The 24,750-nt window shown below is 33.3% G+C and overlaps 1 protein-coding gene and 1 pseudogene across 1 annotated transcript; one reads left to right on the top strand and one right to left on the bottom strand.

Annotated features, from left to right (window-relative positions):
* The first annotated feature begins 2,846 nt into the window (after positions 1 to 2,846).
* Positions 2,847 to 3,775, top strand: LOC141421570 (olfactory receptor 4C46-like; annotated as a pseudogene).
* Positions 3,776 to 13,147: 9,372 nt separating this feature from the next.
* LOC109676677 (olfactory receptor 4C16-like) lies at positions 13,148 to 14,080 on the bottom strand. The gene has a single exon (XM_074067913.1). It carries the CDS (start codon positions 14,078 to 14,080, stop codon positions 13,148 to 13,150), a length of 933 nt encoding a protein of 310 aa, XP_073924014.1.
* Positions 14,081 to 24,750: the final 10,670 nt, after the last annotated feature.

Raw genomic sequence — 24,750 nt, 5'->3', positions numbered from 1 at the left:
ATCATGAGGGAAACTGCCTTACTGTTCCTTCATCATTTATATGTCATTCAATATTCTTAACAACCCAGGTTCAGCTAGAGAAAAGGAATATCCTATACTTACAATGTAACCACAAAGAATACAATCCATATTCAAGACTTAATGATTTTCAAACATGTCTCTCCAGATTACTTGCTTTGCGACAAAGTTTTTCCATTGAAAGAGATAATGAATTCCTGGGAGAGAACATACAGCTACAATACAGATCTCTGACTTGTATGGAAATCTCTTTAAACATCCCAGTAGTTCAAGATGAAAATGTTATTTTGTTATAGTTCACTTAATCAGAGCAAGCATCATTATGAATGAAGTGAATTATTTAAACATTTTTTCTCTAAAATTTCTACATCCTGCCCTATAGGACCAGAGTCAGAAAATAAGGATTTTTTTTTCCAAAGGGTATCAAGTGAACAGAGCTAAGTGTTCTATGGAAACATTTTTAGACTCTAAGGGAGAAGGAAATATTTACAGTGATGAAGAAATATCCTTATCATCTGTTGATTTGATATCAACTTACCTGAAGATACCCTTTTCAAGTACATCATAACTTTTATATTGGAAATTTCTCAGTAGAAGAGGTCTCTGTGAGTATGGGATTGATCTGAATATCCCCAATGATCATTAAGATCACCTGAGTGTACTAAGGTAAGGTTTTCAACAGTGGTGATAGTAATTACATTTTGTTATTTTTCATACCCAGTTTTCAAAAATTGTCTAACACAAACATAAAGTGCTTCACCTCACCTAAATTTTTCTCAAGATAGTAAATATCTTAATTTAACTTAATGTTTGACAACTTTAGACAATCCATAAGATCCAGATCTTTTACATCAGGAATCATTAGTTTGCCTTGAAATACCTCCGTTTAAAACCAAGACTTATTTCACGAGGGTGAAAACAAGATGAAAATGTACAATTAACCCACAAATATCTAGATTGCATAGTAATAAAATAAAACATCAGCTGTTGAGGGCAAGCACAAATATAGAAAACTCCTTTAGGATCAATAACTATGGATTATACAGCTCTTTGGGTTATTTAAAAGTAAGTATTGGAGAGGATTATCCCTGAACTTATTGTAGAGTTAAATGTTTTCCATATTATTGCTCAAACTCTGAATTCTTGTTATCTACTGAATGCATGCACAATTATAAAAATTAATGAAATCTGTATGTGTCTACAGCAGTATAGTAGATATATCAATACAGTAATCAATTTTCATAACAACCCATGGGTTATTTTTTTCTCAATTGGTAAGTAGATGATGAAGCAAGTATGTGAAATGCCAGAAATATGTACAACATATGAATACTAATAGGTGGAAGAACCAACTTATATTATTGTCTACATGATTCTGAAACTTGTGTGCTTTCCATTGTTGCAGATATTTTCATTAGTTTTCAGGAGAATTATGAGTCCATTATTTATCATTGTTTGAAGAAGAGACAACTAGTCTGAAGTACAGGGCAAGATGAAAGAGTCCTTTAAAGAATGAAGCAATATTCATTTTCTTAATACTTGGGAATTAAAATGTATTGTTACATGTCTCTGTTGATAAATTGCCTCATATATAGTGGTATCTGAAGTAGCATTAAAGTAAATAAAATTATCAAGATCATGTCAAATTTAGATTATCAGTTTAATCTGATAACATGACAAAGTCAGTATATAGGTTAAGGCTAAGAATTTGAAGGATAATATTTGTTAAAAATTGAACAAAAATAAATCAGAATAAAATAACAATAAATGTGAATATATAATAAATATACAAATATATACAATATATAAATATTGTTTTCTACCTATTGTCATATATACACAACCTGTCTGGTCCAGGAACTTTAACTTGTCTGCTCTTACATTGTTAGTAAAATAAATGTAAAAAGCAGGTATAAAATTGCTAATTTAAACCATTTGATAGGTTAATCAGCAAACATCTGCAAAACATGTAGAACAAAGTAAGTGTTAAACAGCTTCATTTAATACTGTCATTTTTCTTATAACCATAAGCATTAGTCTTACAGATAATCTCTTAATCCATAAAGTGGATGAAATAAAACCAACCACACAGGTTATTAAAACTACTGAAAGCAGCACATGTGCAAAATACTTGGTACATAACAAATATAGAGCAAATTTATTTTTAGCAAATTTATTACACTTAGTCATCACATATTATGAATCATTCATCAAAATTTTTGTGTCATTTCATTAATTTCCATCACTGCCACCCTATCATATTTAGCATCAACTATTACAAATATTGTAATACCAGAGCTCCTTATCCCAAGCTTTCAGTGCTTATTGAACATAATCTGTTTCATCTAAGGCACAAAACATTGCTTAGTGTAACAGTGTCCAAGATTTGCCTGCATTCATATTCCTTGTCATCATCCCACTTAAAACTGAAACTGTTTTTCATAAACACCACTTCATAAGAATAAAGTGCAAAATTTTTCAGTTTTACACTAATGGTAATTATACCCATCTACCTCCTTTATGGGCTTAGTTGCCACTATGTGTGCAATCTATGACTCTGTTTAGGCTTTATATCATGTCACACAATTAAGTGTACTCAGTTGACCTCCTGCCTTGTGTGTGCACAATATTTCTTACTCTGGAGAATCTTCAAACAAGATGCAGTCTGAGAAATTCTTAAAACATCAGAAGTACTTTAACCTTATCAAAAATTCTCATGATTTCATACCTGAATGGAATCTAGTCATTATTATTTATTATAATACATACATCAAGTAAATTTAACATTGTATTAATTTTTTGATGTAATCAACTTTCAAATGAAGTCAATGGAGAACAGGAACAAGATGACAGAGTTTGTTCTTTTGGGGTTTACAGAGAATCCAAAGATGCAAAAAATCATATTTGCTGTGTTTTTGGTGATTTACATCATCTCCATGACAAGAAATGTGCACATCTTTGTCACAATCACTGACAGCCCGTTATTGGGGTCCCCTATGTACTATTTCCTGGCCTATCTCTCCTTTATTAATACCTGTCATTCCTCTGTCAACACCCCTAAACTGATTGTAGATATACTCTATGAAAAGAAGACCATCCTCTTTAATGGATGTATGACCCAAGTCTTTGGGGAACATTTCTTCAGTGGTGCTGAGGTTATCTTGCTTACTGCAATGGCCTATGACTGATATGTGGCTATTTGCAAGCCCCTGCACTATACAATCATCCTTAAACTGCAAGTATATAATCTGCTAATGGGAGTGTCATGGATGGGAGGTTTTCTTCATGGAACCATAGAGATCCTGTTCATCTTCTGGCTACCCTTCTGTGGCCTGAATGTCATAGATTACTTTTTGTGTGATCTGAACCCTTCGCTCAATCTTGCCTGCACTGATACCCACATTTTGGGGTTCTTTGTTGCTGCAAACAGTGGATCATCTGTCTGTTAAACTTCTTATTTCTGCTGATTTCCTATGTAGTCATCCTGTGCTGTCTTAGGAAAAACAGCTTGAAGGGGAGGTGCAAAGTACTATGCACCTGTGTCTTCCATATCACGGTGGTTGTCTTATTCTTTGTGCTCAGCATATTTGTGTACATGAGACCTGCAGTTACATTTTCCATTGATGAAGCAGTTGCTCCATTTTACACGATGATAACTCCCATGTTAAATCCCTTAATATACATGTTGAGAAATGATCAAATGAAAAATGCCATTAAGAAAATATTTAGTAGGAAAGTTTTCTCAGCTGTCAAATAAATGTGCGTCACACCAACATGGATTTATCTGAGAAAAAGATCAAAGGGATATTTTGGAAGATTTCAGCAAGGATTTCTTACAGGGTTAAGAAAATACTGTTATTTGTAAATTCTGCATTGAGGGTAGTAGAGATGGGTGACAAAATTGGTAGAAAACCTAGCAAATGTTAATTGGTAGTCACACTACTGTGCTGTACTGCACCCAAACTTCTTGCTTCTATCTTTTACTCAGTACCCTTTTGCCAATATTGTTCCCTTCTAGGAATATTGTAATAAACTACCTTGCAAGAGGGCTCTTCAAAGCAGAATTTACTTCTTTCTGCTTTGACTCTGTTATTCATTATGACAACTACACCTACTGTCGCTTTGGAGTTTGAGCTTTGCCACTTGACCCCTACTAGTTCAAGTCTCAGTTTGCATTGAGAGTTTCCAGTGCAGTTACATTTCTTCCACTACTCAGTCCCACCAACAAGGGAGAGTGAACACAGCAAATTTATGGGTGCCAGGCCCCCTGTTTATTTTCAAATTTGTTTTTCATAGTTTAAATGGCTCTCACAAGTCAAAAATAAGGTTGTAAGGGTGATATATTCATATAAAATTTCTCAAGTACAATCCTTATTTAATGGTGATATGATTCTGATCAATTATCCCTTATAATCAATGTAAAATTCAGTAATATGAGTCTATGCTATTATTTCCTTCAATATTCTTCATTTCCAAAGGCCCTGTAGCCCATAGTTGAATAATGTATTATTTACTATGCAGGATACAGCTGATTCTCCTTAGAATTTCATAATGAAAATGCAATGTTAATTACATGAAATGCTTTCATATGTTATACAGCATGTGAATTAAATTTATTTATACAAATGTATATTATTTATATCTTTATAATGTTTCAATTCTCTGCATACTTTCTCACAAATATGCCAGCTGAAAAGAGGAAAGAGAAACATTTGGTTGTTTAAATTTTTAAAAATTCTAACATCCTTAAATTGAGTAGTTGACATATACTAAGGACTATATGAATGTTCTTTGATACTTTATAATATTTCAAGTGAATCCATTTCTTTTTCTTTCTCCATTTTCTGAAAGCTAACACACATAACTCGAAAGTTCTTGGCACACATTTCTAGATTAAGAGGGGAGTGACATTACTTAGAATTTATGCTTTAGGATTCAACTTTCATTTTGGTAGCACTGAGGTTTGAACTCAGGGAGTCACACTTGTTTGGCAGGAGCTCTTACCACATTCAGCCCCTTTTTTGAGTGGATTTTTTTCAACTATTTGCTCAGGGCAGGCTTTGAACTGTGATCCTCCTGATCTCTGCCTCCAGTGTAGTGAAGATTGCAGTTTGAGCCACTGGAGCCCAGCTATAAGATTCAACTTTTTAACTTAAACAATCCTAGGTGGACATGTTTGGCAATTGACACCATACAATTGGTAGAAGACTAGATCGTTATTGTTATTCCCCAAACCCAGCTTTAATGGAACACATTAAAACAGAAATGAAAAATAGATGTTGTTTTAGAAGCTGAATCATCATCAATAAATGACTTAATTGAATTTGATTTCATTCCTGTCAAAGTTTATGATTTTTTGAAAACTGAAATATTCCTTATTTAACAAAGATTTCTTTAACAAAGGTAATTGAAAGAAGCATTGAGCTTATTTTTAATAACAAAACTTTTACTCAAAACATTCTTATCAAGATGGTACTTGAAGGGAAGCTCCATGCAAGTGAAAATATAAACTGAAAAATTATGTAATTACACATAGAAGATTCACATAACCCATTGTTTTCCATCCACATTCTATTCATAACACCACAAAACTGTCTTGAATGTTTTGAATTGAGTAAAACAAATATTATGGTATAATAAATACAATATAAACATATTTTGTCTCTCTTGGTAAATTTTAGTCTCAGTAGACTTGAACGTGCCTTCTTCCAAATGAAAACACTTCTTAGGAAAGTACCTGAGGAAGTTACATATTTTGTGGACCAAAGATAAAAAGTAAAATCTCATTGTATCTGTTGATCTTGGATAAGTATTTCAAACTAGAAGAGACCTGGGTCTACATTTGAAACATTATTTTTGTCTTATAATTATAATCTATGGTGTCATCTACAAAGCCATCCATCTAAGAAAAAGCATAATTTCAAAATGAACACATCCTCATCAAAGCCTATTAAAATCAAGAGGTAATGGCACATATTGAACATTCATGAATTCATCTTCTGGGCTTCTCATGATGACAGTAATGTGGAATACAAAGATTAGATTACACACATATCAAGCATCTAAACAGATCTTGCACTCTCCTGCCCCCAGGGAGGGGTTCCCATTTCCAGCTGCTTTACCTTCAAGACATTCCTCAATATCTTTAAATAACTGCCTGTTGTAATGTTCTTACAATATGCAAGAATATGTTCTTTTTATTTGCTCTCTTTCTGAAATAAGAATATTAGAATATTACGTGTTTGCACGATATTATTCTCCATATTCCAATACGATGTCCAGTTACAATGGATTTGCCTGGTAAATATTTAAAATTAAGCATTCTCTACTATTTTTGAAATGTAACACTATTTACTCTGATTTAAAAATGCATTCACATTACTACTTGCTGGGCCTTCTTCTCTGTGCTGTATGATAGACACAAACATGATCCAAATTTGTAAAGAAGCAAACAAAACAAACATCTGAGATCAATTTTTATAAGTAAGCAAATTAGTTCCCCAACCAGAAGTAGGTGATTTTTTAACTTTAAAATCACCACACTACCATGAATAACACTGGGAAGGGATCTGAGATGTATAAGTGATCATCTTAAATTATTTAGATTGTAGGTTATTTGATTTATCATATTCTTTTCCCATTCAGTACAAAAGGAGAGACTTTGCATATCTTTACAATATTAACTCTCATTTTCTGTGTGTATGTACATATAACCATTTGAGAATTTTTTCTTACAGAGGAGTGTTATAATCTTTATTAATTTTTCAAAGGAATCAAGAACCTATTAATATTTGAGTATCATATTGAAAACATTGAGGAAACTTCTGTATGATATACCTCAATATGATTTCACATTATTTGAACTGGCAGTTGGATTATAACATAATTGTGTAGTAACTATTTTGAACCTCCTAGTGATAGCTGTTCTAATATTTCAGCTTGCCTTCCTTAATAATACCTAGTTATATACACAGAGGGCAGATTGATATATATATATGGAAGGAGAGATAGAATAGATTAGATAGAAAGACATATGGATAGATGATAGATAGATAGATTGATTGATAGATAGATAGATAGATAAATGACAGATAAAAATAATGAATATAACTTTTAGCAGTGAATAGTATAGTCATTTCTGTTCAGATCAGAATCAATTTAACCTACCTGCATTGTATATTTCCTTTAAACTTACCTTCAAAATGTTATATTTTTTAGATCTTCCAGAAGTTGTTATTCATCATAAGGAATCACTGAGATTAATAGGAATGAGTAAAGTGAAAAGAATATGTAAATGAGTACCTTCTTTCAAATTCAGATTATGAGCAAACACCAGGGATTTTGAAAGTGATCCCTGGATGATTCAGTCACATATGAAACTTTCAATGGAATTGTAACTATATTCTTGAGTAATTCTTATCTTAAATTCAAGTAAAAAATGACAGATATAAAAAGATTTGTTTGGGTTTGTTAAAAACTATAAAATTAATTTTATTTAGCTTATGATATTAACATTTTTAAGGACAGCATAGTCAAAGAGATATGTGACAAAATGGTGAATTATTTAGAACACAAAATCCAGACACAATCATAATTTCTTGAAACTACTTGGATTTCCCAGATTAACCAAATAACTGATTTTTAAAAGTGATGCTTCTGACTAAAAAGAATAAGCATATAACCAATGATCAATTCTTTCAGAATTATATACATTCAAATTGAAATTCCCATTGGAAATCTATTACACTTATCAGATTAGTAAAGCATTCCTAATAAATTTCTTGTAACTAATATTACTGACAAATATGTGAGAAATAGTCCATTTTGAATATTTTTGATGGACATTGTCAATTGTTTATAATGTCCAGGGAGTGATTTTATTCCTATAATATAACTGCATGAAGACACTGATCCTGAGATTTCATTTCCAATAATAGATATAGCTGTTCAGAGGCATAAGCACAGTCATGACAGAGCTATTTAGGTTAACAAAATATAGGAAGCAACTTCAACTTTCATCATGGTGAATGAATAAGACATATACTTATATGAAAGCATTAAAATACAGTAGAAATATTACATATACAGAATTTTGTATAAACTATGTTGCAAGTTTAAATTCAAGAGCTCAATCTAGTATGCTTAAAATAACATTTCATTATCAACAATGTATACTTTACACACATATATCCACTTATGCAAAAAAATTGAATCTCAAAGATTAGATAGTCAAAACATATTATTTGTAGTCTCTATGAGGGCAATATGATTTCCTGTCAACCTAGATGATGAAAGATCTGGTTTTCAAACACGTTCTGGCAATATTTGAAAGTGGCTATAGTATAACATATTTTTTAAAAGATTTATAGACGTATTTTATGAGATTGATATTAACATGGGCTTTTACAGAGCCATAAAACTATCTTCTGCTGTAGAAAGTATATGGGTATTTTTTAGGGCAAAATTGAGCTCTGGATATTTGAGTAAGATGGCAAGTCATCTCTGGAACGAGTTGTGGAAGTTAGTGTTCTTTAAGTAACAGCATATTGCCAAAAACTGCTCACTTGCTTAAATGCATGGTTCCAAGTGTTTATTGTGAAGGCTCTAGCAAATAAATGAAAAATACTTATTTCTGAGAATTAAATAATAAGAAATTAATGTCTGTCAAAATCTACATGTTTATCTAATCATACATTTTGGATAAGGAGATTTAGATATGTATCTATACTGAAAATTTCGTGTTATATGTATAATTTATATTGTACATGAACAGTAGACAAAAGGGTATACATATTGGCATGAAGCAACATCATAAAATTAACAACTTTCCTATAGGTACAAGTCTATCATGACCCCTACTATTCTATTCCTAATTGCCATAAGGGAAGAGGAATGTCTCCACACTTTATATCAAGTACATCATAACCTTCATGGAGAATGTTTGGGAATAGCCCAAGTAGACATTATTTCTATTTCATTATGTCTAACATCCCCATCAGTCAACAGTTCTTACTATTGCCCATTTCCATTGAGAATTGTTATGCAGTTCTTTCATCTCTGTATTCTCTGTTTAGGTAGAAGCATCCCTAGAAGGTTTCCTGAATAGCCTGTCCTTCCACAGGTGTCCAGTACTGACACACTGTCTGTTTCAATAATCTGTTTAATATTCTATAAGTATAAATAAGTTGTAAACTTATGTACTTGTAAATAAGTTGATACAAGTACCACCAGATTTGGTAGGAGTTTATCAAAGGTAGGGTGCTCAGTTGTCCTCTTTTCTTCCCAAAAGTATTTGAGGTTTAGTCAAAGGAGAATTTTAAATGTTTCAAAATTAATGTCTGACTTTTCTGGATTGAGGATCTCTGACCTCACAGACTCTGTATGTTTTCAGTTTGTTCCGGGTTCATTCAACACTGTGAATGAACACAGTATTTTCACTGGCTGTTTTTCCTCTTTCCTTGCCTAGACATGTTTTTAATATGAATCATGCAACATATAGGTGTATCCTCCTTCTAAATTTAGAAAAATGAACCAGATTTGATAAAGAACTTCATCCTTAATTTGTTTTGGAGTCTGAAGAAGGAGGTGGTTCATTATTTTAATTAAAAGTATTAATTTGGACATTAAGTTACATTTAAGGATAGAATTAAAAGTCATTTAGTGTCCAAACAATTTTAATACCATTGCTTAATAAAATGATTGATAGTTTTTTAAAGAATTCTGATTCAGATCTTGTCTGACAATATAAAAGACTAAATGGAGCATCCTGTGATAGCGAAAGTAAGGAAGAGATAAAAGATACACACACACACAAACACACAGTGACAAATATATGCAATGGCAACATATTCAATTGAATGAGCCTGTAGTGGTCAAAATTGTAAGCAATCTGTGTGACTAAATAACACATCACTGAAATATCACCCTTCTAAAGAATGCAGTACATAATGGAGGAGACAGTAACTAGAGAGGGGATATAAGGTAATAATTAGTCAAGAGATCAAGGTTAAAATCAAAAGTGTTATGTTGTATTCATAACATGTAGTCATTGAGATGATGGAAATTAACTGTACCTCCTTGACATGGCCATTTCCTCAGACATGGAACAATTAATCCTTCAGATAGGGCAGGAAAGAGAGCCTAGTGCATTGGGGCAACACTTCTACTGGAGATGGAGGGGCTTACATTAGTTGAAAGGATCATCATTCTCTGTTTCATATTTTCATTCCTCTTGTTCTTTAAATGATGGAAGCCAAAACAAAGCTCTTTCTTATGATTCCTCTCTTCCTAATCTTCCCCTTATAACAATTCCTTTCACTGTATTAAATACATATTTAGGATTTCATTTAGATTTCTACATGTCATTTTTGTTCCTTATATGTAGAAGATGTCAAAAGTGCTGAGTGAAAGAAGGGATGGAGGGAAGCAAACCAAGGTAGAGGGAAGAAAGGATGAGGATTTAAGTGATTTCTGGTTTCCATATGGATTATTGAATTCTCTGGAGTATACATTTTACTTCAGAACTCTTTCTCGTACCTCCATGACATACTATTATTGGTTAATAGGGAATGTAAGTTGATGTGCATAATTCCTCCATTGAAACTCCATTTTCTTTGGTCCAGCTGTCAAAAGAAAGTTAAGGGTCTAGGAAGTATAGTAGCCCATGCTCACGGTAACTGCTAAATGAGTACTTTGGCCTGGCAAAAGCTGGATTTACTCCACACCCTCAGAAGTAGAACCATAAGCCCTTGGGCTTTTATCTTCAGATAATTACAATAGCCTTCTGCTCTTGAGCTACCAGTCTAATCTCCTTAATATGATTTCTGATACTGTAGTCAGAGTTATCATTAATAAGATTAAAATCTAACTACACCACTCTCCATCTTAAAAATTCCTTCAATGTATCTCCCATGGTTCTTATCATTTGTCTTTCACAAGATTATGAGACCCATTTTGAACTTGCCTTCTCCTTTCTCTTCAGTCTCATATCTTAAAATTTACCTTCATACAAGATAAATGGTTAGTTGGTATGACACTAACTAGGATTAAAGCAATTAATTATTGAATCAGTAGAATTAGTACCCACAGTCATATTGAATTGACTAGAATTCCTGCCTACTTATTTTCTCTTCATGTCCATTGTCATCTCTTGTCTATCCTACAAATATGTGGCTTGACTTCTTGCCTGTTCACTATACTGATCCAATTTTATCCTATGCATGTCATTTTTAATGTCTTTCTATCTAAGATAAATTTTCTGAATCTTCCTTCTAGATCTTTGTTGTGTATTCCTCCATTATGCTTTTATAACATCTTGTCATTCTAACCATTTACAAGACTACAGAAATAATTACTTACTACCTTCTTAAGTGAACCATAAAATCCAGGGAGAAAGACTTTTTATATTCACTACTCAAACCCACAAATCTATAAATATTGATGGGATGTACATGTGTATTTTTTATGTAGTAAAGGAAGAGTTCAGTGAAAAATTAATGTTCAAGTTACTTTTGGTTTAGAGATCAGTACATAATTTTAAATGAGCAATAAATGAGTAATGAAATGTGATGCAAAGTAATAGAAACATGACATAAACATCTCATACTGATAGGATAATGAAATACTGTTGAGAAAATATCAGGGAAAATGTTTTTTCATATGATGAGAATGTCAACTTCAAATTCTTTCTTATTCCTCAGTTTAAGTGAGAATAAAAATAAATTGTGCTTTTCCTTAGAGGCCGAGTGAGAGCTCTCTTCAGAGTGTGAAACACGTTAAGAGTAGAAAACATTTTCACATTCCTAAGTACTCTTTTTGTACTGTAAATTTTAGAAAATTTATTTTTAACTCTTTATTTTTATTCATTCATGTAATATATATTAGGTGCTTGACTTTGTGCCACCTTGTACAAAGTATTGTTTGTTAGTTAAGATTCATATAACACATAAGGACTGTTCTTTCTATAGTTTCAACAAATGTATTTTTCATATGGCTATCAGTATAGTTCATATAATGCTCTGTATGGTGACACACAGCTGTTTTACTGTCCTAAAAGTGCCCTTTGCTTCACCTGCTCATCACACACCTTCTTTCTTCTCTTTGCACCCCTTGCAAGCATTGATCCTTTTATCATTAAGGAGTTTAAAGTTTTTCTTTTCTACATAATCCATATATGTTTTAAGTATTTACTACAAAGTCTGAGAATCCTCCTGTGATTCATCTCATTCTTTTTATTAATCTATTAATATTTAAAAATTCACAAACATAATTTTAGTTCTATTTCATATAAATGTATCACCCTGAATTTTGACCATATATGCAACAATTATAATAACCTCACATTGTATACAAAGTTATAAAATTGGTATGATTGAAGGGAAGTCTTATTTCCATGTCTTAAAATTAGAAGGAATGAATTAAGGATCATATAATATATTTTAGAAAAACAGTATTAATATTGGCACAAAACTCACAAAATCTTGCTAAGATTCAAATATGCCTCCAGCATGGTGAATTTTCTTTGTCCTCTCATTGTTAATACAGGTTCTATTTAAACATTTGCTAAAATCCCAAAGTATATACAACAAAGTACTTGATACGAGATGATTGAAATTGTATATGTTGTCCCAGAAACTTGAAACTTCTACAAGCATTTGAATATGAAACATTCTGCTGAACAGAAGGAACTAAGTTGTGGTAAGAGATCACATATGAGAGATCCAAGTATCAAATACAGGAAACTATTTGGGTAACAGAAAATCTGCCATTCTGTTGATATAAGAAGCATACAAAAAGACATATAGAAACAGAAAACATCAGGGATCAGCATGAGAACATGCATGGAAAACACTAGGAAAAAATCTACAAATGACAATAGTCAGAAAAAAGATCCAGAAGTACAGCAGTCAAAAGCCTCATGTATCTGCTTCTCACATCATTTTTGTCCTTATACATAAAACTGAATCAAAGCATCTGGTACATGTGCTCATCTAGTCTCTTTTCCAGAGAGCAATAGTTGCCATGCCTCAACATAGTATTCTTTCTATTGAAATCCATTAAAAGAAGTTAATATTCTTTACTGTTTTCTTCTGGGTAAATAAAAATTATGAAGAACATTTTCAAACTCTGCTCATCTTGCATCATCTGAGATTAGTTTCTTGCTCCATAACTTTTTCATGGCATTTTTCACTTCTACATTCCTCAGTGTGTAAATCAGAGGGTTGAAGAAAGGTGTCCCAATTGTATAAAAAACAGATATCATTTTATCCATGGAAAAGGTAGCTGCAGGGCGTGTGTATATAAATATACAAGGTACAAAAAACAAGATGACCACTATGATGTGGGAGATGCAGGTAGAAAGGGCTTTTCTCCTGCCTTCAGCACTATGGTTTCTCAGAGAATGCAAGATGGTAATGTAGGAGAATATCAGCATGACAAAACTCACTGTACAAATGGCCCCACTATTGGACACCAGAAGTAGGTTGACCACATAGGTGTCTGAGCAGGCAAGGTTCAACAAGGGCTGTAAGTCACATAAATAGTGATCAATCACATTGGGACCACAAAAAGGCAAACTCAAGGCCAGAAAAATCTGAACTAAGGAATGCACACAGGATCCCACCCAGGCCATGGCCACCAACACACCACAGACCCGGCGGTTCATGATGGTCATGTAGTGCAGAGGCTTACAGATGGCCACATAGCGGTCAGCAGCCATGAGGATAAGGATGAAGATTTCCAGGCAGCCAAAGAAATGCAGTGAAAAGACTTGAATTATGCACTCATTGAAAGAAATAGTGGCCTTCTTCAAAAGAGCATCTATGATCGTTCTAGGGGCTATAGAGGTGGAGAAGCAGGTGTCAGACATGGATAAATAAAAAAGAAAAAAGTACATTGGACTTCCAAGTGCTTGGCTGGTCTTAATGGTAGCAATAATAAGCAAGTTACCCACCAATGTCCCCAAATAAAATAACAAGAAGATGACAAACACTATTTGCTTTCTAAGTGGATCCTGTGTCAGTCCAAGTAGAATGAACTCAGTCACATTATTATTCAGATGCATGATTTCATGAATGAGAAGTGCTAATTCTGATATAGATTATCTGCAAAAGATAATGGAGTTGTTTATTTTTTTCATTGAAATTATAGAATATTTAAGTAAATTAATTCAACTATGGCATATTGAAAGCAAGAATACATGTTCTTCATTGGGTATCTTCCAGCTGTGAATTTACCTCATTTTTTCTATAAATCTCCTCAAACTCAATCCTTGTTTAACTGTGATACGAGTCTGATCCAGTATCCCTTGTAATCAGTGTAAAATTCAGAAATAAGAATATGGGCTATTGTTTCCTTTATTTTCTTCATTTCCACATGTCTTGTGGCCCATTTTATCATGATGTATCATTTACTAAGTAGGATACATTTGATTCTCCTTATAATTTCACAATGTAAATGCAAAGTTGATGAACTAAATTGTTTTTATATGTTATAAATCATGTATATTAATTTTATTTATATAAATGTCTACTAATTATAATTATATTTTATGTTTCAATTCTCTGCATACTTTTCCCCACATATTCCAGATGCAAGAAGGAAAGAGAAGCACTTGGTTCTTTCACCTTTTCCCATCTTCAAACATCTTTATATTCGGTATTTGACATACAATAGTGAATATAAATGAGTGTTCTTTGATAGTTTATAATGTCTCAAATATGACCATTTCTATTTTTATCTATTTTCTGAAATGACAGCCTTGGAGCATCAGAGTTCCAAGCATGTAGCTTATAGCTTATGCTTTGGGATTCAACTTTTTAACTTAAGCATTTTCAGAGCTCAAGAGGTAGTTGTGTTTGGTAGTTGACACCACAAATTTGGTAGAAGAATAGATCAGTACTATTACACTCAAACCCAGCTAGAATATAGTAGAGTAACAAAAACGAGAGAAGATATTGTTTGAGAAGATGAATAGTCATCAGTGACTGATTTCATTGAATTTGTTTTCATTCCTGTCAAATTTAATGATCATTCAAACAAAATATTCCTTCTTTAAGAAAGATCTCTTTTCGTAAGATTTAAAAGAAATCATCCTAAGTTTATTTTCAAGAACAAAACCTTTTGCTAAACTTCCTTATCAAGATGATGCTTGAAGGGACACTCTAAGCAAGTAAAAAATATAAACTGAAAAGTTATGTATTTAAGTATGAAAGATTCACATAAACCAAAGTCCTCCTCCCACATTCTACTCATAGCACCAGTAAACTGTCTTGAATGTTTTGAGTTGGGCAAAACAAATACTATGGCATACTAAATGAACATGATATATACATATTTCATCTCAGTAAGTTTTAATCTCTGTTACTCCAGAGGCACCTGCACATCCATGTTTATTGCGACACTATTCACAATAGCCAAGTTATGGAAACAGCCAAGATGCCCCAGCACTGACGAATGGATTAAGAAAATGTGGTATCTATACACAATGGAATTTTATGCAGCCATGAAGAAGAACGAAATGTTATCATTCGCTGGTAAATGGATGGAATTGGAGAACATCATTCTGAGTGAGGTTAGCCTGGCCCAAAAGACCAAAAATCGTATGTTCTCCCTCATATGTGGACATTACATCAAGGGCAAACACAACAATGGGATTGGACTTTGAGCACATGATAAAAGCGAGAGCACACAAGGGAGGGGTGAGGATAGGTAAGACACCTAAAAAACTAGCTAGCATTTGTTGCCCTTAATGCAGAGAAACTAAAGCAGATACCTTAAAGCAACTGAGGCCAATAGGAAAAGGGGACCAGGAACTAGAGAAAAGATTAGATCAAAAAGAATTAACCTAGAAGGTAACACCCACGCACAGGAAATCAATGTGAGTCAATGCCCTGTATAGCTATCCTTATCTCAACCAGCAAAACCCCTTGTTCCTTCCTATTATTGCTTATACTCTCTCTACAACAAAATTAGAGATAAGGACAAAATAGTTTCTGCTGGGTATTGAGGGGGGGGAGCGAGAGGGGGTGGAGTGGGTGGTAAGGGAGGGGGTGGGGGCAGGGGGGAGAAATGAACCAAGCCTTGTATGCACATATGAATAATAAAAGAAAAATGAAAAAAAAAAGTTTTAATCTCAGTAAACTTGAATATGCCATCTTCCATATAAAATCACCTCTTAGAAAAGTAATTAAAGAAGTTATATATTTTGAGGGCCAAAGATAAAAAAATAAAGATCATACCTTATGATCTTGCATAAGGATTTTAAACTAGAAGAGACCTGGGTATATATTTGAAAGATTGTTTTCCATCTCTTAAATACAACCTGTTTTATCATCTACAAATCCTTCTGTCTAGGAAAGAGAGAGTGGTAATGCCAAAAATAAATGAACCCTAGTCAAAGCTCATTAAAATTAAGCGGTACATATGGAGGATTGATAAATGCCTTTGGTGGGCCACTCATGAAGAATCCCAAGATTTAATTACATACATATAGAGTATCCAAACAGATCTTGCCATCTCCTTCCTTCCAGGAAGAGCTTCCTTCTTTTTTTGAATGTCTTAGCCATTTAAGTGTGAACTTCAGTACTTAAATTCTCAGAAACCCCCCTAGTGTCTTTAAATGCCTGTGATATATTCTTATTCTGAAGGTTATTTCTGTCTTTTTTTAAATGGCCTATTATTTCTTTTTGTTTGGTTTTTGCTTGAACTTCACTTCTACTTTTTAAATTTTTTTACATTTTTTTCTGTATTCAATATTCATACGTGCATACATTGTTTGGGTCATTTCTCCACCAAGTCTCCCATTCCCTCCCTCTTCCTCCCAGAACCTGTCCTGCCCTTTTCTCCAATTTTGTTGAAGAGAAGACATAAGCAATAACAAGAAAGACAAAGTGTTTTTGCAAGTTGAGATAAGGATAGCTACACAGAGAGATTCCTAACATTGCTTCCATGCACAAGTGTGTTACAACCCAAGTTGAGTCATCTCTACCTGAACTTTTCACTAGCTCCTGATTCCCTTCCCATACTGACCTCTGTTGCTTTAAGGCTACTGTATTAGCTCCTCTGCAGTGGGGGCATCAAACACCTTCAAGTTTTGGGTTTCCTATCTATCCCCATTCTTCTCATATGTGCTCTCCCCTTAGCATGTGACTCATGCAAGAATATGTGTCCCCTTTTATTTGCTTCCTTTGATAAATATAAGGATTAGAATATTATGTGTTTGAGTGATGTTACTCTCCAAGATACAACCTGATGCTCTTGTTACAATGGAGGTACCTGGTATATGATTCAAATTAAGAATTTTCTACTATTTCTGAAATGTAACAATATTTATTTTGTTGTTGTAGTATTATTTTAATTTAAAAAAGCATTCACTTCACTAATTGCTAGTGCTTCCTATATACCCTGTATGGTAGAGATACAAACAGGTCCAAATATATAAAGAAAAAAACAAAGCAAAACAAAATAAACTCCTGAGATCAATTTTTATAGCTAACCAAATTTAGTTCCACAACCTGAATAAGGTGATTTTTGCACTCTAATCATTACCCCACTTGCGTGTGTAACATTGAGAAGAGTGCTAAGAATCACGAAGTGATCATTTTAAATCATTTTAGTTGTGGGTTGTTTGTTTAATTGTTTATCATGGTCTTTACCCATTTAGTATAAAAAGGAGATACCTTTCATATTCTCCTGATATTAATTCACATTTTCTCTGTGTACACACATATAACCAATGCTGTGAGCATTTTCTTTGCCAGGGAAGTATTAAAACTTTTATTAGACTCTCAAAGGAATCAGACACAGAAATGGGTGATTGTGTTCTAGACAGAAAACAGCATAGAAATACAGCATATTTCTCTAATGCACTCATATCAATTCTTCAGATAATATTTGCAACCTTTTAAATGACAAAATTGTCAATATAGGTAACATATTGGTGTGGTAGGGAATAGGAAGTGCTAAATTTAACAAGGCAGCAGAGTGGAGGACGACAAATGAGATTGGAATGTTGGGGTCAGGTGTTTCTTATGCTTCATGGGGCATTACAGAGACCACCTTGAGCAACAATCCTGTTCTTTCCAGATTCCCTCTTATACTTTCCAACATGCTGTAGTTCATATTTCCATCTCTGAAGAATCTATATACTCATTTTGCTTCTATACAGAGTTCACCATTTTCTGTGTGAGTGTTAATGTGTAGTCCCATAGAGTTTTATCCCGCAAAATTCAAATTAGTGAATGGTATAATCTATTCTCCTTTAGCTCCTCATTTATGCGCTCAAGGCCATGATTCCTGCTATATGGTCAAGAGACACCCTGGAGGCAAGTCTGACACGAGGATCAGAAGGAATCACAAAATTCAATGCCATTACATAGACATGGTACATATAGTTTCCCCAAATGTCAGGAAATTAATATTAAATTACTCCTATTTATAATTATATAAGACAGAGAAGTGGCATTGTGGAGGAGCAAGGGTAGAATAAGATAACACTTGGAGGAAGCATGGACAAGAGCAAATACAGAGGTAATGCAAAGTTGTTTACTAAGAAATATTTTTCAGGAAATTCATTCATATATACCTATCATGCTGCTACCTTCTGTGTACAATGTTTGGGCTACAAAACACTATAATTTTGTGCTTAATTTTCTGAAAACTTGATTGAACTTTTCAAGATAAGTCTTAGATGGATGCCATCTGTGTATTTTGCTCTTATAATACCATTTAGGAAGTATTAAGAGTAGTTATTCTATGCTTTGACATATAGTATTGTATTCAAAGCTATCTCTTAGCTATGGACAAGCTCACATTCCCCAGAAGCTTTGTAAAAATCACAATCTCCATTAACCTTTTGTCTAACTTCTAAGCAGGTATAAGCTCTTCTCATTTTCTAGTATCTGCAGCACCTACTGGGGAATTTTCCTGCACAGCTATCTGATGCATAAGCATTAATGAACTATTCTACTCTCTTCCATCTGTATAATTTCTATTAGTTCCTACATTACTGCATCCTTCTCTCCCACATAAGTCATTGCATCCATAATCCTGCTGTTCAGAAATGCTAGGTGAGATTAAACCATCATTTTCCCTTGACACTTGTTTTTCATTCATTTATTTCCTATATTAACAGTAATGTCAAAGACTATTTCATTCAATTCCTTTTTAAGAGTATGTGGGAATAGTACAGTTATCATACATGAGTTAAAGGAATAAAGTAGAAAATAGAAAAATAGGATAGATTAGGTTGTAATGATGCAATGTGTCACTCACCTGTTAGAAGACTTTGAATTAGTATCATGTATGTCTGTCTCTTTATGATAGCATTCTTGTAGCAGACCACTAAAAGCTGTTTTTCTCTATATTCCAGGATGACTATTTTAAGACTTGATGATGCAAGATATTGGCATCCTAGAGAATATTATTCCCCAATGTTTCCCTTTCATTGTGAGTCATCACCATTGCAACATTGTTATTCTGTTTCTATTTTGGACTATAGTAATAGAAATTTACTCTTCCTCAAAAAAAATTAACCAGACTAACAAGGGCTCTGAGATGTTTTGTGCCTTAGGCTGGCCAAAGTTATCAGTGAAAAAGAAAGAAACTGCAATTGGACAATGGAAAAAGTGCTAGAGACAATCTCATTTGTAAAAATGAAATATATAATCAGAACATAATTCTGCTCAATGGCCTATGCTGGCCCATCCTGCACTAGAAGGCAAGTTTCCCAGACTTGCAATGCATTTGTAAGTATAATCCTGGGAAGGAGATGTTATATTCTGAAACAAGAGGTTTTGCACTGTGAAAACTAGATACCCTACCCTATAGAACTACAGGTCTTTAGAAAGTACTGTGAAGATAAATTAGTACCCTGAATATTAGTTGCAAAGTAATTGATATGACCCAGTTTTTTTCAATCTCTAATAGTCTTATGATAGCTTCCTTGGAAATGAAAAGTCACGTATCCACCAAAATTCTCTCCTGTCTTTTGACATTTGATGTTTTAATTATGCTAGTCTCTATTGACACCTCTCAAATTCAACCTATTTGATAACATTTATTGGACTTCATGAATCCTGATCATTTTTCTCTCCATATTTGGTACTCGGTCCATTTTTTTCCCTTTATCGAATGCATGCATGGGTTCACTTCATGATATCCCCTAATTCTGTCACATACTAGCTGGTTGACTTTACTCTTATCTATCCAAATAGAAATTGTGAGTAGGCAAAGAGAAATTCCTCCAGTTATTCTGGATCATTGGCAGCTTTTTGTAAGCAGTGTCAGTGGATGACAGTGAATAGTCACAAGTGGTCAAGTGTAGCATCAGTTTCCATGTCCCAAGGAAAGGCCAAGGGGCTCTTCATACGATTCTGTCCTTGGGTTGCAACCTAGGTAATTGGCATCATGGGGTTAGGATATATTCTCTGATTCACCTAAATTAATTCCTCCAATGGTCCCCATTGATGTGGGAGATTATCTTATCATGGCACTTTCAGCTGCTCTCCAGCTGCCTTCAATTATCATAGACTTAATGGCCACATTTGAACTAAAGCCAACAATGTGACCATTGATCGGTGGACTGGTAAGTGTGTCTGCACCAATCATGCAATCTCATTATACAAATGAAAAATTGTGTTTGTACCAGTCACGGCACAGTCCCTATACCCATCATGGAAGGCCCTTAAGTGTTTACAGCAATTTATTGGTCTTCTGCTGGGTTACCAGGGGGAAGATGATCTCTTCTTATGGCTTGAGTAGATGTTGCAAAAGTCCAGTGCAAGATGCTTCTGTGACTGTTTCTTCTACAGCCAAATTTATGTTTTGGGCTGAAAGTGGCCAGTACTGACCTGAGGGTAGTCTGATAAGCTGACTGCAGTCTTTTGCTTAAAGTTAGAGTCTCAGGAAAGCTCTAACAGCTTTAAATTTAGGAGTCAAATCCTTACTCCACAGCATCTGAGCACATTAAAGGAAGGAAAATTCTAAAGGGTGAATAAAACACTTACCAGTAATATCAATTTCCAGTATTTATGTACAGTCTAACAAGTTTAACTCTTCCCCAAGTCTAGGGAAGAGTGAGTTGCTACAAACAGTTTAATTCCTTAAGACATTGCTCACTCCTTTTCCTTCTTTCTCCTTGTAATAGTCACAAATGACATATTAGTTCTCTGATATCTTCTTTTGTCTGATCAAGTCTGCTTTTTTACATTGGGTGATATAGTTGGTTCCATCTACCTTTTTCAGATTTGGAATTTCTATTAAATTCTTCCTTGTTAATTACCTTTGTTCTTATTCTCATTTTGCTAATGAATTATTTTATTATTTTGCTTAGTGGTCTTTCTTTAATGAACTTCCTTAAGGTTTTTGGATTCTTAATCAGGCAATTCATATATCTCTCTTTATTTTAGGGTATGTTGGTAAAATATTTTTGTTTCTTTGACAATTTTTCCTCATTCTTCCTCTTCTTTAAAGATTTGGATTTAGGTTGATTTATTTAGAGAAACAATATATCATCATATACTGGCATTTATTGAGCAAGCCCTTAGCAGACATTCCACTAGAAATTCTGAAACTTTGTTCTTAAGTGCCCTCAAGTATCCATACTTAATGTTTAGACATGAATAATTTCTTGCTCTCTTTGTTCCATTACCATGAAAGTCAGCACTCCACATGACGTTAGAAAGAATCATGCCTTGGGGAGTGTAATAAATTGACAATGTTGGGAAATGCTCCATGTTTATTGTCCCCTCTGGTGACTATGTGCCCTTTCTGAGTTTTATAGTACTATACTAGCTATAGATAGCCCAGGCAGACAAAATATTTCTTACTAGGGCAAAGAAGCTATCCTCCCACCCTAAAGTACTCATTGACAGTCCAAGGATGCTAGAAACATATTCCAGCATTTACTCTCTCCTGGAAAGTTTCTTCACTTTTGCCTTGTTTAAGTGTTACACAGTTGTGTCAACCTTAGTAAGCACTTGCTTCCAATACAGGTAATGCCATATTTATTTTGTTAATTTCAATGTAAATTATTGTGGTTTGGGGAAGTTATGGATCTCTGCAAAAACTTCTTATTAACAAAATTCTGTATTTTCATATATATACTTATGTACATGTACATATATATACATATATGTAATTTTACTTCAGTTGAATTTGTTTTTTTGTAGGGGAACAGTAGTTCAAATTTTCTAACCATCATTTTATTATGTATGTCAACTTTAATGAGGTGTCTGCCCAGATATTTTGGCCATTTTTAATCAGGTTGTTTTTGCCTTTTTGTTGAGCTTAAAGACTTTGAATATTTTGGATAAAAGTCCTTTGTCTTCTACAAATATTTTCTCCCAGTCAGTGACTCATTTGCATCATATTATCCTTATTATTAATATATTTTGCTATTTATTTAAAATTTATGTATCAATTTTATATTATTATTACTTTTATTATTATTATTAGATATACACCTACTGTATAGTTTACTATTATTATAATTTTGGCAAATTGCGTCTTTTGAAAAATTAGGACATTTCATCCATGCTGTTAAACAGATGCTATTAAACTAGTGGTACAACTTTTCATAGTAGTTTTTTCTTTAGGTATCCATGTGGTATGGAGTAATTTCCATCATTTAATTTTCAGTATTATTACTTAATGTATTCTTTATTTTTCCTCAGTTTGTCTGAATAGTGCTTATAAATTTTATTAATGCTTCAAAGAATCAGCTTTTATTTCTTTTATGTTCTTGGTTGGTTTCCTACTTCTGATTTCATTGAAATCTGTCCGAATTTATGCTATTACTTTTATTCATCTCACTTCAAATTTTATTTGCTCTTCTTTTTCTACTTCTCTAATATAGAAGCTTCTATTTTTGGCTGTATATTTTATAGATTTTTTTTTCTAATTCATATGTTTAACTTCTGACAATTTACCTCTTTTCAAAATTAAGTTTATACTTATATGTGTAACAGATAATGAAAGGATTTAGTAACTATGCTTCCCCTTCTTGTTGATCATTAAGATACAGTTCAGGTGTTAGTTCATGATCATGTAGTCTCATCCAATATAAGTTGATGAAAACAATCAAAGAAATCATCTGTTTCTTGGTGACAATTAGATATAAACTGATTGAAAATGGGCTTAGTAACTATACTGATCTGTTTTCCATTGCTTTAATGAAATACCCAGGGCAGGCTAACTTTGGAAGGAAAATACATTTATTTAGATCACAGTTGAATAATTTCAAAGTTGAAGATTGGGTGGCCCCATTGGTTTATCCTCTGGGGCAGGTCTAAGATAGATGGTGTAACAACAGCTGAATCATATGTGGGAGAAACAAACATCTCAAAACACGAAGTCAGGGAGAGATTCAGGAATTAGTCTCAGCCTTACACACTTCTCAGAAATGCTTAAGGTCTCATAAGAACTAACAATCCCTCTCCCAATGTCAGTTACCCCAATGACTCCAGATCCCCCATATTCCATATCCGTTTTCATCACCTCCCACAGTGTATCATTTGGACCAAATTTCAAAACATGATCCATCAAGGGAAATAATCAGACTACAGCACAATCACTATCTCCAAATATGACTTTCTGTCCCCCTTCTGTATATTTCTACCTGTCCCTTTCACATATACATGCTCACACCTGTTTTCTCTCTCGATATCATTTTTCTTCTCATGAATGAAGTTAATTTTAGACATTTTTATAGCAGCTTAGTTTATAATGAAATAAACAAAATGACCTATCAACAAAATGAAAATTGCCATACATAATATTCTTCCTTTTATATGCCTAGCCTCCTCCCTTATAACATACAATTATATGTTGTCTAAATAGATACAGTCAATGAATTTCTATCCACACAAACTTGCCATTCAAAATCTATAGCGTACAATAAGGTTCACTACTCCTACTGTTATAGAGCTTAGGAAAATGTAAAACATAAAATGACATGTATCTAATAATGTGTGATTTTATTGCCACAAAAAAGCTCTATGTTCTCTATTCGTACTTCTGTGCTCTTTGACCACTAATAACCATAGTTTTTTAGTAATGTGAAGTTATTTGTTAGATTTTCTTATGATACAGGATAAATTAATTATAGTAACTTCAACCTTCAGATATTCTTTAAAAGAGAGAGCAATATTTTTGGAAATCAAATATTGTATTCAGTAATTAATATAATACATTGAGGACCATTTAAAGAGGTTTTTCCCTTTTCCAGAATGTTAGATAGTTGGAATCATATAGTAGACTTTTTAAAATTTAGTAATTACATACTTTAGTTTCTTCTATGTATTTTTATGGCTTGTGGTATTTACAAATGTTTTTAAAATATAACAAATACATCATACTTGAATTTACCCCCTCCCTAATTCTCCTTTATCCTCCCTCCTCTCATTCCTGGAATAGTATCAGCAGATCTCATTTATCCATTTACATACATGGGTACATAGTATTTGCATCATATTCACCCTCATACCCCTTTCCAAGCATGCCTCCTCCCTCATTTCTTTATAGTACAACATAGATTTTTTTTAACTTAAAGTGAAATTATTTCTCCATAATCTCATTATAAAATTAAAAAACATAAGTAGAACCACCAAAAGTACAGCTATTCCTCCATTTAATACTCAGTTTAATTCCAGTAAACCCATTGTAAAGTAAAAAAATTATAGGTTAAATGTTTGTAAGTCAGGACTACCCATATAATGACTCATTGCAAGCACG

The sequence above is a fragment of the Castor canadensis genome, chromosome 1 (genome assembly GCF_047511655.1).
Source record: "Castor canadensis chromosome 1, mCasCan1.hap1v2, whole genome shotgun sequence".
Classification (NCBI taxonomy): Eukaryota; Metazoa; Chordata; class Mammalia; order Rodentia; family Castoridae; genus Castor; species Castor canadensis.
Note: the sequence above shows the minus strand (reverse complement) of the source record. Positions and strands in the feature narration are given on the sequence as shown.